Source organism: Moschus berezovskii, chromosome 19, assembly GCF_049115385.1.
Source record: "Moschus berezovskii isolate FMDL1 chromosome 19, NW_MosBer_1.0, whole genome shotgun sequence".
NCBI classification, from domain to species: Eukaryota; Metazoa; Chordata; class Mammalia; order Artiodactyla; family Moschidae; genus Moschus; species Moschus berezovskii.
The window spans coordinates 62,059,797-62,074,268 of record NC_142478.1 but is presented as its reverse complement, the minus strand read 5'-3'; the positions used below and the strand labels follow the sequence as shown (position 1 = coordinate 62,074,268).

The 14,472-nt window shown below is 38.4% G+C and overlaps 1 protein-coding gene across 2 annotated transcripts in view; it reads right to left on the bottom strand.

Annotated features, from left to right (window-relative positions):
* MED13L (mediator complex subunit 13L) overlaps positions 1-14,472 on the bottom strand; it is a 289,899-nt gene that overhangs the window by 51,256 nt on the left and 224,171 nt on the right. For both annotated transcript variants that reach the window (XM_055405794.2, XM_055405795.2), the window contains exons 6-10: positions 11,546-11,740; positions 10,971-11,159; positions 6,334-6,499; positions 4,089-4,193; positions 57-788 (exon numbers count right to left, since the gene is read on the bottom strand). In XM_055405794.2, coding sequence (XP_055261769.1) covers positions 57-788; positions 4,089-4,193; positions 6,334-6,499; positions 10,971-11,159; positions 11,546-11,740 — 1,387 coding nt within the window. The remainder of the gene's footprint in view (positions 1-56; positions 789-4,088; positions 4,194-6,333; positions 6,500-10,970; positions 11,160-11,545; positions 11,741-14,472) is intronic.

Genomic DNA, 14,472 nt, shown 5'->3' with positions numbered 1-14,472 from the left:
CCCACAGTCTTGGCCTTCTGGTGGGTGGTAGGGGCGGGGGTGGAGGATCGCCTTACCTTTGCAATGCAGTGCTCTCTGAGGTTACTTCCGTTTTGGCATCGCATCTCTCACCCTGGAGCTCTGGAGGCCGGAACTCAGCATCATCAACAGATGGGAGATGGTAACTGTGCCACCACTTATCTGATGACTCTGGGTTTGAGGGCCTGATCCCACAATATAAGGCGGTCTCACTGACCTCTGCCGTGAGAGGCAGTCTTTGGCCTACAAGGACAGTCCGGTCATCCAGAGCAGACAGCTGCTGGAGTTCAAGCCCATTTCCATAGAGGGCTGGATTCACAGGGACAGAGGGTGGGTCCAAACTCTCTGCTTCCTGACCTCGCGGCTGAGGGCTGAGTGTTGGCGGCAGAGGGGAAATAGGGGAATGAGGTGAATCCATAGGATTCAGATTCATTTGCTTGCTTGTATTTCTGGAAGGCACGGCCATTTGCTTATCATACTTCCTACTGCTAGCCACCTCTAAGGAGGAGTCTATCCCTGCCAAGCCTAGCTTCTGTCCTGGTGGATCTTGTTCCATGCATAACTCTTCGGCCACAGATGGCCTGTGATGAAATGGTATCAAGGGTCTCTTTTGCAGCTTGTCTCCCTTGTCCTGTCTTTCTGTTGTTTTGTGCTTAGAAGAAGCAGGAGGTGGTAAAGATGAAGATGATGATGGTCCTGCACTGAACCCTGGTTGTGATATTGTGGGAGGTCGACTGGGGCCTACTGTACAACGTTTTAAAAGTTTATGCCTGAAATGAGAATGAAAATGAAGTAAGTAAATACACAGGTGAATATAACTATACCATTCTAATACTACAGAAGAGATGCCTCTGACAAGGTTACAGCTTTTCAAGAACATGTTATACGCACTAATACATCCAAATGGACTCTAGGTGTTACATATATTGATAATGGCTAAAAACTGCAACACACTCTGATAAGAAATGATGAACCAATTACATGCAAGTTAAGGAGATAAGAGTTGAACCTTAAGAAATATTCGTTAACATGCCTCTAACCTCTACAAAAATACTAATTTGAAAATCCTCAAATCTTTCAAATTTGGTGAGGGCCTCAGACAATCTATTCATATGGCATTTTAAAACCAAGACCATTTGTCAAGAAAGGCAGCAAAAAAAAGCTTCCAATCTCTATTTTACAACACCCGACTAACTCCAACAGAAAATGGTTTATAAAAGCTTAGAGTGCTGTAAATCAGGAACAAGATAACTATGCAATTCTCCCACAAAGTGTGAAACTAAGGGTCAGTTTTAAGAATATTTAATAGGATAAATATACTAAGAGCCTTATACGCTACTATTATCCAAGAAAGAAGGGATAAAAGCCAACTTTGGATCTTACAGAAATGTGCTAAAACAAGACAGAAGTAAAAAGGTTGTGAGTGAATATGAAAACAACACACACATATACAAACGCATCTGTCCCATCGAAGCAGGAACGGCAAGTCTGCTCACAACCTCACACACTGCTTGGCAGGCATGGGTGTGAGAAATTGCTCAGTAAGGGCCGACCAGATAATGCTGAGGTTTAATCTGCACAAAAAAGTTATACAGCAGGTCAGCCAGTTCCTCCCAATACATAAATCATTCCCAGGAAAAACGTAAGCTCTCCTGCCAGTGTATCAGTAACTCTCTGAGGCCACTAGGGTGGCATTAAATTACTGTTGCATTGCACTAAACGATGCCCCAGTGGGCAGTAAAATGGATTTGTGTGGCATAATGGGATGGTTTAGTGGGACAGCAGGATGGCCACCCTGCCCCATAAGACCATTAAATAGTGTGAGGAGTGGACCATTCCATAATGGGTTCGGTAATCCTGCAGTAGATAATCTGAAAACACTGTTGCCAAAGTCTTAGCTACTTTAAAAAAAAAAAAAAAAATTCTGACTCTGAAGAAGTCAGTAGCTTAAAGCTACTGTCAAAAAGGCAAAAACTGAACTTTAAATCTCCAGGGCACAGTACCACACTGAGAGATAAATGTCTCACCTGAAAATATCTCAATTATATCTTTTAAGGGTGCTTATTTTAAGACCTAAGCTCTGAAAGTCTTTTACATAAAACTTTTTGATGTGGATTTTCTCCAAGAGCATTTAACCACACTGATCTTTTGAGATAGATATTTTATAGTAGCCTTTTCAAAGTAAGGACTGTGTGCAAAGTGGATAATCTTATAAAGTCATTTTCTTCTATTGCATTTAGCAACTTAGCTATGTTGTGGAACCTTTAGAACAAGGGATACACCAGTAAGAAACAGACCACCACTGCACATCTGTGACTGGGTGAGGGACCTCCCTGAAGCCGGCAGCAGGACCGTCAGGCTCACAAGGCTGCCTATATGGCACCAGTGGGAAGGACTCAAAAGCTGGGACAAAGAGTGTGGAAACATATGGTGACTGAATGAAAGCAGAACGACTGTAACAGACAATTTCAAAGGAAGTCAGTGTGACACATAATGATAAAACTCATCTAGAAAATTAAGGAAAATAAATGATAGTTTCTGGCCGAGGAGGAGAAAACTGACAGAAATGACTGCAACAGGGGACTTGGTTTCATGTCAATATTAAGGGTATATCTTAAAAGCACTTTGCAAAATACAAGACTTGAGTACATGTGAGAAGTCAGGTGTAGAGATAAATATTTAGAAGTCAATGGAATGGAATGCATATTCACAAATAAGATCTGAAGGGTATAAGAATTTGGTGAGGAGACAGAACAGTAACTCCAGGGGACAAAAGAAAAAGAGTTATTTATTTATACTTTAAGTAAAAATAATTCAAGGTACTGAATAAAAATGTGATAGAAACCAGTAAAAGGGTTATTTTAAAAAGTGAAAAAATCTAGACTAAGGAAAAAAGCAGGAAAAAATAAGAGGAACGCACAAGTGAAGTTAAATACACTAAAATTTTTATCCTATGTACTTTTTAAAGGTGGACCATAACCTGGCTGTAAGCTGTTTAGAAGTCAATGTTATTAGGAAAATACCTTTTTTCCTAATAATCACATGATTAACAATGGCCTAGAAATGAAAGCAGATCAGGCATTCAGCTGGTATACCATTCCTATCCCGGGACTAGAGAGATTCTCATCAGCTCAGAGAAAGGACCCTTAATGAGCAAAGAATATCACTGAAAACATCCTCCTTGAAAAATCAATCAAGGCTTTCATTAGGTACTTAAAACAGCATCTCTCAACAAAAAGCTGACTACCAAGGCAGAGCTTGATAAAAGAGAATCAACTTATAGGGAAGGGGGGGTGGACAGGAAGAAGCTGTTAAAACTGTTGCCTATGTGTATAAACAAACATGTGTACACACATGTGTGCGCTTGCAGAGATTTCTGGGCATCGTGACCTCCTCCCTACCCTGAAGCCAATTCATATATGCCACATTAAGAACCCTGAGGTCTCAGCTAGGGAAATGGATAGCCAACTCCCAAGTATACTTATCTCAACTGACCTTTGTGTAAGCATTGAGCAGTATCAAATGGAAACAAAGCCACTCTAAGTTGCTAAGTGAATATTCAGAAAATAATTTGGGTTTCCACTCAAAGAATGAGCAACAATTTTGGCTTTCCTCAGATATTATTACCACATATCTACTTCAGTCATCAAAAAACACCAGCACCAACAAGAAAAATTTTCTATAGAAGGTCTATTTAATCCAAATTCTATTAATTCAAGCCAACTTGCTTGATATATATCTCAACTTTATAATTAAGAGTAACTAAATAAACTCATTTAAATGGCAAGAGATCGTCTTGCTAAACTGATGCCTTTAGTTCTAAAGAAGTTATCCTGAAGAAATCTGTGGGAGCTATTTGTTAACAGGTTCAGCTGTCTAAAAAGGCTCATTCTGAGTCCCAATAATAAAACTATATCCTCTACATAGAAACAAAACAAAAGCAAGCTTTTTTTCTAGCACTGGAAGAAGATTTATAAAGAAAACAAAGCAAAATAGGAGACAACCAACAAAATGTATGATGATTCTGTCCAATTCTATCTGATTACTGCTCTGCCTCGGCCCCTACCTACCTAGAGCAAGAACAGCTGACTCTTTGGGTTGGATCCACAAAATCCCAAGTAGCAGGATTGTTAGCAGGCTCTTCTTCAAGAGTTGGAGTGGACATTTGGCTCCTCCTAAAAAAGGTTAAAATATGTGGTCTGTATAAACATGGGATAATATTCATAGCTCTAGGGAAGAAAAGGATGTTAGAAAGACATGAATACATCTTACACATTAACAGTATCTTGCCGATAGACAGTTTAGAGCAACCCAAGGTGTAGGGCTCGGGGGCAGAAGTCAACTACTATGTCCGTGCACCAGAAGGAAAATCAGATTCAAAATGTTTTTATTTAAGATCAATATACATTTTAACATGGGTGGTACAGATAGCAATGAAAACACTATCTGGCACTATTAGCAGCTATTTTTTAAAAAGTCACCTAAATTCTGGAGAGAGAACCTAAATCTTTAAAAATTATCTTTTCATAGCATCTATGAATCATATACCCTCAGACAGATTATTTTTTTGGTTCTGTTTGTTTTGGTTTATTTCTTTGTTAGACTGTTTAAATCACTCTTAAAACATCTATCTTTACTAGCATTTAAGGGCAGCACTCCATGTATATAATGTGAACCAAAATACAAGAATCAAAGATGTCTCCTACATAATAACTGGCAGCTAAAAGACATCTATTGCTGCATAAATAGGAACACTGGGCAGTCCCGGTGCACTGTGGATCCTACTACAGCTGATGTTGCATCTCACTAATGGCTCTGCAAGGACTTTGCTTGCTCTCCACCCTCCCCTGCCTTTCTGGGCGTCTCACTTCCCCGGGTAGTGCTGCTGATAGAAGGGCTCTGATCTGTTAAGAATTGGTGGAAAGGTTAGTGGTGATAAAAATCAAAGATGGTAAATGAAAGAAAAAGAAAATGTTAACGTGGAAATTGTTGAGGCACAGCAGACAGAAATGAAAATATCTGTACCAATAATTCTAAAGGAAAGGACTGTTTTTAAGCAAACAGAAATACCTTTTAAATTCTAGAACATGACAAGATTTCCCACTGCAATTATTTTAGATTTTTTTCTACTAAATCTTTAGTAGCCTATTCTATATGTGTTAATCGCTCAGTCATGTCTGACTCTTTGTATCTCCATGGACTGCAACCCATAAGACTCCTCTGTCCATGGAATTCTCCAGTCAAGAATACTGGAGTGGGTTGCCATTCCCTTCTCCAGGGGATCTTCCCAACTCTGGGTTCGAGCTTTGGTCTCCTACATGGCAGGCAGATTCTTTACCATCTGAGCTACCGTTCTAGAGCCACCAACTGGGAGATAAATGGTATGAATTTGTTAAAAGCTAGGTCCGAGGTCTAAAGGACAGCTCTTAAATGTGTATATATAAAGCTTTGAAGAGTAGTCACTTAAGAAACACTGCCTTAACTTCCAAATGAGTTCTTTGGAATTACTGACAAAAATGTCCATATTTGTTCTGTTCCAGAGAATCAAGACTCATTGTTTACTTGTATCAGTCAAAAAGGTGGACATCTCAGTCATATCAAAACATGCGAAAATATGCTGAATATGTTTACATAATTCCTGATAAGTGAAAAAGTGCTTACTGACTACTGTTTGACATTATCATCCATGCAATTAAAATAATATCTCATCTTAGAATCAATTCCTACTCTTTTCCAAAAATATGTTCAGGAAGGAGGGAAGGAGGTCAGAGGGGATAGACAGGAGGGAGGTGAAAAAGAAAGGGAAGCTGGGTAGAGGAAGAAAAGAATTTCCCCGAATCAAGAAACAGAAGCATAGCAGGTACTAAACACTTCTCTAACTCTCATCCATTTAGTTGAGAAATACACTGTCAATTAAAACACGAGGCCAATGTATCATAGAAAACATGGCAATGAAGGTCATTTTCCTTTGTAAATAGCAAACACTCATTAGTAGGTATACAGGGAAAAACCATATCCACAACTATTCTCTTGATAGTCAGAGTGAATCTCCAAGTCAGCTGTGCTAAAAAATGTCAGATGAATACCATGACAATCTTGAGATGATAAACAACTTCACAATTTTCCTGGACCATCAAATTATTCTAACATCTTTGCTTTGAATTTTACACTATTATGTTCAGAAAGATGAGCTAACAATGCAACGACCCCCTCAGGGTTTGGTCACACAACGGTGCCATATGATAGATCCTCTTCAAGTAGCAATAAAAGGCATATCAGGTAAACCACCACTCAGACAGAATGGAAAACACATACTTGGACTGGGTTCTGTTGAGGATGCATTCCTTCCAGACTCGATGGACCATGTGATTGTGGAGTTTTGGAGGAATCTTCCCCGATCTCTTTGGACTGTGCATAGTTAGCATCCCCCCGTCTTGGGAACCTAGGTGACTGACAGCACTCTGCGTACCTCCACTCTCACCTAGGAAAGAAAAGACAATTTGGAAGGTCAGAATTTTCTGAAAAGGCCTCCTAGTGCACAGACTGCTCAGGGGATCTTCCTGACCCAGGGATCAAACTTGGGTCTCTGGCATGGCAGCCAGATTCTTTACCATCTGAGCCACCAGGGCAGCCCCTTATTTATTTAACATTGACATTTGATTGTTGAAACTGATCATGGCAACTTTGCTGATACCCCTGACAATAACGATATCCATAGCTATGAGTAAATCTGCGTCAGTATAGCTTTCAGTCACATCAATACCCACACTCACATACCCGCAACGGCATATCCATTAGGAGGCATTCCTACTCAGAGGTTTTGGAGATAACTTACACAGGAGGATTCAAACACGACAACGTTAAAGATATAAACATGCATGGATTGTCTGAGTTTTTAAATCTCAATGCAGTAAATGAGTTTCAAGACAGAAGAAAACAGTAGAGGGAGCTTTATGCTCATGTAGCTAAATGGCTGCATAGCAACTGCACACAGTGCCCTGGGTAGGAGAAAGAAATCCTTAACAAGGTCAAATTTCAAATCCGTGTGTGGAACTGTTCATCCTTATGCCTGACACCACCTATGAAAGCTAATACTAAAAAAATGAAAGAGACTGACTCAACATTTTATATCAGAGGATTAAAAATTCACTGGTTTCTAATATTTCTACTTAGATTTTCCAACTGTGCTTGGTATGCAATACATTTTCGGTGGCATGCATGCTAAGTCGCTCCATCATGTCCCACTCTTTGCGACCCAATGGACTGTAGCCCACCAGACTCCTCTGTCCACAGGATTCTCCAGGCAAGAATACTGGAGTGGGTTGCCACTTCCTCCTTCAGGGCCATTTTCTATTATGCCTACTCTAACTGTTGATAACATTAGTTATTGGTTTTAAATATTTTACTACTTTCATCTCATACAAGACAAATAATGAAGTCAATTTTCAGTATTAAATTCTGATTCGATTACTTTTATCTATTTGATTTCATTAACATATTGACAGTTTTATTCCTGATAGAATTATGATGCAAAATATCTCAACTGAAGTAATTTTAAAGTGCTCTGAAATTCTTCACTTTCATGTGAAAAGAGAGAAGCAACCTAATATTACAAACTAATATTTCTTAGTATCAATGCAAAAGAACCGTTGTATGGAATTGACTGGTTAGTCTCAGCTCCACTTTTTTTTTTTAATAAAGCAAACCCCAATGCTTACATTCTTAGGAACTGAAGCTTTTTTGTTCCCCAGAAAAGTACTGTTATAATATAAATGAGATATATTAACAGAGACAAGAAATTTGATTTTTCACTGCTATCTTTTAATCTTAAAAGTTCTCTGACTTAGCTCACAGGACAAAATATTTCATTTTGACTTTACAATGGATTTTCAAATGCCTATTATAAAACTAGGCAAAGCAGAGCAACAAACAGAAGTAGATAGCATAGCCCTTTGACCCCAAACACTCAACAGTATAGCCAGACAATTAGTCCATGGCATCATAAGGGAATTATTTATGACCAAAACAGAAGAGGTTTGGGGAAAGCCAGCCACAGAATCTTTTCTGATCAAAGGTGGGTTAATGCTTTTCAATAGCTTTTAATGATTTAACTAAAATGTGGGTGGTATCTTATATGGAATTAAATGAGACTTGTATTACATGTTGTTAAATGCACATTCAATGCTGCTTCTCAAATTATCTCCATAAACAGAAGAGGCAAGCTGATCTATCTATTCACACAAGTCAGAACTCTGGCCCTCCCAGATCCCATGCTAATCCAGGAGGCTCTTAGGCATTTTAAGGGGCAAAGTAACCCCCTCTGTCCTATGCCCAGGAAAGCATGACAGTGTTCAACATCATTCAAGTGCAGAGTGACGAGGCTGAGTAGGATACTTGCAGATGGAGCATTAGGAGTCCTAAGCTGTAATTTGATGTTATGATGCACAAAGCTGGACAAATTCATTTTATGACAAATACATCAGTCACTCTCATTCAGTGTTTCTGTTTTAGGAAATAAGGAGACATCAAGAGATTTATTTACCCAGGGAGTAGCAAAATGGTATACACAGAGTTAGAGAGGAAGAAATCTAAAGTTGTAAAAGTACACACCTGAAATCCACCAGAATAAAACATTTTTTTCTGAATTATAAACTTAAAGAGTTCTGAACTAATCAAAGGTCCAGGCACCATGCACATAAATTTTAAGCTGAACACAAATTTTACTAAATACCAGGCAAAATAGTAACAAATGTAAACAAAAACTGATGACTTCTATGGTTTGTTAAAAATCCAAACTTGCATATTAAATATGATTAACATTTTTCAAAATACTGACAATTCTAGACTTATTAATATATCTTCTCTATATTATTATAATTATAAAAAGACTGCTGCTGCTGCTGCTGCTGCTAAGTCACTTCAGTCGTGTCCGACTCTGTGTGACCCCATAGACGGAAGCCCACCAGGCTCCCCCGTCCCTGGGATTCTCCAGGCAAGAACACTGGAGTGGGTTGCCATTTCCTTCTCCAATGTGTGAAAGTGGAAAGTGAAAAGTGAAAGTGAAGTCGCTCAGTCGTGTCCGACCCTCAGCGACCCCATGGACTGCAGCCCACCAGGATCCTCCATCCATGGGATTTTCTAGGCAATAGTACTGGAGTGGCTTGCCATTGCCTTCTCCATAAAAAGACTACACAAGGGTTTTTCTGCTTTTTCAGTTTAAAAGTAGTTTTAATAAAAATCAACTGATGGCAAATACTTTCACAAGGGATCATCCAAAGTCTCTGCTCTACTGTATTCAGAGCTGGAGGTAGTACATTTTTTCACCATCTTAGCAACTACAAGCCTCTTAAAAACAAAGGCTAGGAATTTCCTGGCAGTCCAATGGTTAGGACTCTGTGCTTCCATTGCAAGGGGCACAGGTTCAATCCCTGGTGGCAGAACTAAGACTCTGCAAGCTGTGTAAGCCAGCCAAAACAACCCTGCAAAAACCAAAACCCCTAAGGTTATATGTTCATTTCTACGTCCCCCACACAATATCTGAGTTATTCCTTCCAGATAACTTAATGTGTGTGCTATGTTGCTTCAGCTGTATGTGACTCTTTGTGACCCTATGGACTTAGCCTGCCAGGCTCCCCTGTCTATGGGATTCTCCTGGCAAGAACACTGGATTGCCATGCCCTCCTTCAGGGGATCTTCCCAACCCAGGGATCGAACCCACGTCTCTTACATCCCCCTGCATTGGCAGGTGGATTCTTTACCACTAGCGCCACCTGGGAAGCTGATAACAATACTGTGTGTTCAGTTCTGGAGTTCTGAGCACTTCTTTGAATTCTTGCACTACTGTCTGTACATTGCTTTACTGTTTATCAAGCACTGTCAGGTACATGATCTAACATGTATAACAGTCCTGGAAACTATATAGAATTTAACAGAGAAGGAAACTGGTGTTCAAAACAAGTACGAGAATTAAATAAGGTCATTCACCTAGTAAAAACTAAAGCTAGGTTTTAAAAGGTGTGTTCAATCTATACTAAAAGGTGTGTACAAAGTCTATACTTTTCCCCAATATGTTATTTAACCATGCACATTTACTGAATGTCACTACATGCCAAGCACTATGGCAGAGATTTTTAAATACTGCCTTATTTCATTCTCATGAAAATTACCACGTGATGAGCATGTATCATGCCTGATAGTCTGTTTTCAAAGTTTAGAGGACAAGACTTCATTTACTGATGTTCCTGCCAATATGGTCCACATTAAATACCTATAAATAATCTTACTTCACTCAAGTGTGATGACTGTCCTTTTCTTAGTGACCATATTTTCAAGTAAAATGAAGTTAACTATAACAACAAAAAGTTAATATAGAATATATACTACTTGACAAAGAAAACATCTTCCCAATTTAAATAATTTCAATTTTCTCATGAAGGAAGAATGTTGAAATGGGCATATTTTTCAAGTTAATTAATATCTGTCATTAGTGTAGACAGATTATTGAAAGGACAAAGCATTTATTCAGAGCTCTTACATGTCAGACTAACTTTATAACAAGGAAAGAGAATTCACCCAAGACTTGTCCCTGTCTGGCAACAGCCAATTGGGCGAGCACGTCAACTATTCTCTGATTTAGCATTTTTCACCACATCTCGTCTCCTGATTGCATGTGTGTGCACGCACGCACATCAGTGTAAAAGGGTAGATGCATGTGTAGAACCGAAGAGAAACAACAAAGGTGTTTAACTGGAGTAAAGACTAATACAGACACAATTAAAATTCTGAAGCACATAAATTGTTTGTTTACAATTTTCCTTCTCTATTTTGTAAAATCCCACATTAGTCTATTTCCATCTCTTCCACCAGGAATTTCTCTGTGTGTTTTCTCATCTGTTCCGTGGCAGGACTTTCTGGGGTCTCTTCCCCCCAGGAAGTTCCTGGATCGTACTCACCCATGACAGCCTGTTCTGGAGAAGTGGGCGGGGTGAGAGGCATCCCGCAGTTACTTGGGTCCTTCATGCTCCCAAGCCCCTGCTGCCCAACTGTAATATGGCCCCCGGTACTGGCCACACTCTGAGGAACTGGGATGTCATTCTGAGAGATCAGCACAAAAGCTGAAGGATAAACCATCCGAACACCACCTGTGAGGACAGTGAGCGAGAGAACAGGCCTGAGAAAAAGGTCACACCAGACTGCCAAAATTATTATTCAAGTGGTCAGAGTCAAAGCTCACTGGTGAAAATGAGACACTCATTAGGTACTGCCAAAAGTGATAGGTTCCATCCTTTCATAAGCTAATAGCTATTTAAACATGTGTTCCAACATTATCATAATAGCATTTGGAATACAGGGACCATTGGTGCTTCAGGCAAGATAACTACTCAGCAAATACCACTGTGTCAAGAGAATTCAAAAAGATGGGGAAATTATGGAGATTATTTTTGATGAATCTGAATGATTACCTTTTTAAATTAAGCAAGATGAAGAAGATAGAATTAAGTTCTTCAGGCAAAACATTTTCTCTTACCAACAATTACTTCTACTGCCACAGGGAAATCATCATCATATCCCAACTCTTCCTCTTCTTTCATTTCTTCTTTCTTTTTCAGCACCATTGGGTAGAAATACTGCCATTCCTCTATCAACTTACGGGTGGCTGGGTCTGACATCTTGTACGCTTGGCCTGTTAGCGTGCCATTTAAGCCATAAGGACTTACCAGTACTAAAGCAGACAGGAGAAACATATGTTACACATCAAAGCAATAATTCCTACTCAAGTGTAATGCTACATACACGGTAGTTTTAGGGTGAGGCATATTATCATTTGATGTATACTGCTCTTTATTTCCTAACTCCTTTTTAAGTGTAATTTAAAAAAAAATTTCTCATTTTATTACTTTTTATATGCCTCTCAACTCAAATCAATTTTTGAAGGAAATCAAATGGGAGGAGATATAATTAACACCATCAGACAAGTACATCAACACACTATATATTAAGCCATCTATACATTATCTATATCTATCTATACATTACACTATACATTAAGCTATCTATACATTAAAGCATATAAACATCAATTTGGTAATAGCTCATACAGTGTGAATACTGAATCTTCCATGACAGAAGACCACTCAATACATATATCCTGAAACCAGCCTGGGACCTGAACACTCTCCCTATAATTTCCTGAGACTGCCTAAATATTTGAGGTAATTTAAAAATAATATATAAATAAAATGTCTATTGGCAGAAAAGTCTTAATGTACCAAATCTAAAACATAATGTTAGATATAATTTCAGTTTCAACTATTTTAGAGGTCTGCTGATTAAACAACTCTAAAATAAAATTTATTTTACGGAAAGTAAAGGATTCAAAAAGTCCTCCTCTCTTATTCACTGTTTGACCTTGACGTCATTTTCACTGAGCTAGACACAAAAATGCAATTAACGTAACACTGTATAACTCAGTTCTTAGTCTCACAGTATTTCTACATTTCAAATAACACTTTTCTAGGGATAAAAGTCACTTTTCCTTAATCCTGATTTATAAAAACAAATCTCAGCATAAGCATTAACTGGGAGATCCTTTTTGGGAGACAGTTTTTTTCTTAACTGCTGGATGATATATCACATCAATCAAGACAGAGATGGTTAAAGACATCACATATTTCGTGTTGCCTTCTGCTATTCTGTATGGATACAAATGGAGAAATACTGATCTAAGCAACACAGCTAATCAAGGGCAATTTTCCTGTTTTAACATTTCTAAGAAATCCCCACATCAATATGATTAATTATGTTCACTATAATTGTCTATACGCCAACACCTGCCCTAAGAATGTACCTTCTCTACACCAATCATGGGAAATAAGCAGGATAATGCCCCACAAAGTCTCCCATGATTCGCGACATTAGTAACAAACCAGTAATATTTAAAGTAAGTAGTCTACAGGGACCAAGTATGGCCAATATTATCTTTCCCAACTTAGAAGGTCAGTCATGTTTTCTCATGACTAGTAATTCCTTTGTTACTTTAAGTAAATGGTCTTATTTTGCTCCATGAAATCTAAAGTCAGATGATCCTCAGCACTTTCAGAGTCAAGGAAACATAGTGTTTAAATAATCCTGACAATCCACAAAATGAGCATATTGTACAACTCAAGTATACAGCTTGAGAATTGGGCTGTTTTGAATAATATAGCAGTTCATACATAAAACATCCAAAAAACTACAGAATAATAAAGTATACAGTTTAAAATGTGTTGCTGCTGCTGCTGCTGCTGCTAAGTCACTTCAGTCGTGTCCGACTCTGTGCGACCCCAGAGACGGAAGCCCACCAGGCTCCCCCGTCCCTGGGATTCTCCAGGCAAGAACACTGGAGTGGGTTGCCATTTCCTTCTCCAATGTGTGAAAGTGAAAAGTGAAAGTGAAGTCGCTCAGTCGTGTCCGACCCTTAGCGACCCCACGGACTGCAGCCTACCAGGCTCCTCCATCCATGGGATTTTCTAGGCAAGAGTACTGGAGTGGCTTGCCATTGCCTTCTCCGAAATGTGTTGCTAGATGGAGGAAAATGCAGGCAGTAATCAGGACACAATTACATGAGGTTCAATGTTCTTTTTTACTTTAAAAAAAAAAAAAGGCTTAACAATCTTTAGGGCAAGAAAAAGCTGCTTTCATCAAATTAACTTACAATCATTTGTATAAGACCAAAAACCAATATAAATAATATGGAGGCTAAATACTCATTTGACTATTATATCAATAGGATATTTTATCAATAAAATACTTTAGTCAATTTAATTAAAAAATTTTTTAAATTACATTTTGTGATATACTAAGGCTATTTCATGGAGAAGGAAACGGTAACGCACTCCAGTATTCTTGCCTGGAGAATTCCATGGACGGAGAGGCCTGGTAGGCTACAGTCCACGGGGTCGCAAAGAGTCGGACACGACTGAGCGACGGAACAGAACGGAAGGCTATTTCAACTAGGCATCTCTAGAACTACTGATAAGATTAAACTAAAAAAAAAAAAAGGTTTCTATATGGTTCAATTTAATATTATAACATTTAAAAAGAGTTATTCATAGAAAATTATGAATTCCAAAGACAAAACCAAAGCTTTAGAACATATAGTTAGAAAAAAAGAAACATGGTGTTATTTTGGTGATATCTAGGTAATTAGTTGAGCATTCATGAAAATATGAATGTAAGTTAAATTACAACCAAATATCTACAATTAATGCAGTCTAAAATTAAAAGAAAATAAGGTATTAATAAAGAAACTACAGACTATCCAACTCCAGGAATTTGATTTTGGTTAAAATTTCAAAGACTACAAAGCTTAATAGTAACTCTCTGTTAGTCATTACAGTCCTAAAACCATAGGACAAAGAAAACAAGGAAAACCTTTAACTTATAAGATTTTTGATCTTCAGGAAATCCTCCACA